General features: G+C 23.8%; 1 protein-coding gene across 3 annotated transcripts in view; it reads left to right on the top strand.

Annotated features, from left to right (window-relative positions):
• LOC100164736 (phospholipid-transporting ATPase IA-like) overlaps nucleotides 1-2,605 on the top strand; it is a 15,876-nt gene that overhangs the window by 506 nt on the left and 12,765 nt on the right. For 2 of the 3 annotated variants that reach the window (XM_029486696.1, XM_016807904.2), the window contains exons 2-4: nucleotides 293-399; nucleotides 1,283-1,378; nucleotides 1,785-1,901. In XM_029486696.1, the coding sequence (XP_029342556.1) occupies nucleotides 293-399; nucleotides 1,283-1,378; nucleotides 1,785-1,901 (320 nt within the window). Of the gene's footprint in view, nucleotides 1-292; nucleotides 400-1,282; nucleotides 1,379-1,784; nucleotides 1,902-2,605 lie in introns of those variants that run through there. The other variant, XM_029486698.1, reaches the window with a different exon arrangement.

Genomic DNA, 2,605 nt, shown 5'->3' with positions numbered 1-2,605 from the left:
AAATTAACTTAACTTAACGAGTTAAAAAAATAGTTAACTTGTCCAGCTTTGATTATAGGCATAGGTGTACAATTTATACTCTCATATTTTATTATCATCGAAAATAAACAATATAACTTAAATACTTTTAATAATTTATAATTAAAATATATTATAATTTAGGTACCTATTTATAATTATAAATTAATTAGTTGGTAAGTATCTATAATTTATCATATAACAATGTATAATGTAAATAAATAAATTCAAAATTTTATACTTACATAATTTGTTTATTGTTTTTTTCTAATAGATGTTAACGCATACACATTTCTTTTACAATCAATCAGTTTTTTTGTTATATTTCATAATACAATCCCTGTATCATATGTATATATTGAAGTAGTACGTTTCTTACAGGTAAAATGTTTACTATTATTTTTTTTATTATTAAATAAATAATTGTTAATAAAAGTAAATTATATTGTAATAGTAAGTAGGTAATGTCAATTAGCCAAATAGATGTATCTATATATTTGTTACATGAATATTACCTATATGAGAATACAATTTCAATAGATATTTAGATATTTTTTACATAAGTACTTTAACATCTTGAAAATTGAACATTTATTGCTTAAGTTAACACATTTTATAATTCCCATCATACATCTGATATCTAATGGGTATAGTCGATAGATGTAATAAAAAAATGTTATCATACATCAATACCGACTTATAAGTATCTACACTAAAATAAAATATTTTCAACACATTATTATGACATGAGCTTTAGGACTAATTTTATTGAACAGATAGCATTTCATCAATAATTCTAAAGCTCGGTGGTCACATAGGCTAAAAATAGGGAATCTGATATCTGAAGGCTAAAGGCATGTTCATAGTATACATAATACATGTTAGGTTTGAAGTTTGCGTCTTTTATTCGTTTAATTATCGTCAAAAGTGACAGTCAATCCATTATGTAATTTTCAAATTTAAATTATCTTGTAAAGTTTAAACTACCTTCAGGTTGAAAAAAAAATTGTATGCTTTGGGGAATTTTAAAACCATAAAACTTTTAATATATAAAACTCAGAAATAGTTTATACATATAATACCCAAACGTATTAGTTAGTAGCTGCTACCTATAAGGCTATAACAATTATAGTGTTCCGAGTTTGTAACCCATTTTAGTTTTTAGTAGATACCCCACCTATACTATTTGCTAGATTTTATATTACTTCTACGATTTTCATTTATGTTGACTGCTATGATTACTCAATATATATTGTTTCTACAGGATTGGTTTATCAATAATGACATTGATATGTACCAAGAAGAAAGCAACACACCTGCTAGGGTTAGATCACATAATCTTAATGTCGAGTTGGCCAAGGTATTTATTTCTTAATTAGGTATTTTTATATTGTTATTAAGATAACATACACATGACTACATGAGTACATGGAACAATTATTGCTGTAGTAAATTCCCCCTATTTTATTCATATTTTATACTCTTTTACTTCATAATCTTAACAAATAGGTACCAGACGGCACCACATACCACGCATGTACAGGTACAAAGTAGGTACCTAATATGCCTATTTTGTTATGTCATAATTATTATAAAACATTAAATTCACTACAATACAATTTTTAATTATAACGCATAAACTTAATGATATGTATAACTGTATTAGCTGTAGCTAAATATTATATACATATTGTTCAACAATATAATAATTAATAATAATAGTTATAATAATAGTTATTCATAAATAAAAATGTAATTTATTTCAGGTAAAATATATTTTTTCTGATAAAACTGGTACTTTAACTAAGAATGTAATGGAATTAAAACATTGTTCAATTGCTGGAGAACTTTATCTAGAAGGATCTCAAAACAAAATGATAAATGTAAGTTATTTATATTCCATAATCAAATCTAGATCTTATCTAAATTTAATTTTTTTGTTGTAATTCAAAAGAGAAAAAATGTTGGGATTCAACATTTTGCATTTTCTAGACTTTATAAAATATTCAACTTTTTTATTTATGTATGATATAAAACAAATTTGTGAGTCAAAAATTGAAACACTGGAATACTTAATATAACGTTCCTCATAACTTCATGTATCAATTAAAAAATATTCAAAATACAATTAACTGTTTATTAATAATATAATAGGTATGACTATACAATATTTTTGGCTTAAATCAATTTAATGTTCAACATACCATACTAGCTATTTATAAAATTATAACTAAATAAATTATTAATCATAATATAATTAATATATTATAATATATTCTTAGTATTATAGTCTGGTGATCGTTCCGAATCGTTTTTTTGTATGTAATGATCTATTATTGAATCCCGATTTAGCATTTCCATTAAATTTTTAAACTTTTATTTTAAGCTACTCTCCAAGAACTAGTTACACCCGAAATCTACTGAACATTTTAGTGACTTCCTTCATTTTTAATTATAACAAAGATTATTAGGGCCTGGAAGTTGATGGTTTTGAAATGTTTTATAAGGAATGTCTAAGACGATGATTTTTAGCTAAAAATGTGTTTCAATAATATACAAATCTAAATAACTAATTTCTATCTTGAAT

The sequence above is a fragment of the Acyrthosiphon pisum genome, chromosome X (genome assembly GCF_005508785.2).
Source record: "Acyrthosiphon pisum isolate AL4f chromosome X, pea_aphid_22Mar2018_4r6ur, whole genome shotgun sequence".
NCBI lineage: Eukaryota > Metazoa > Arthropoda > Insecta > Hemiptera > Aphididae > Acyrthosiphon > Acyrthosiphon pisum.
This window is presented reverse-complemented; position numbering and strand designations above follow the sequence as displayed.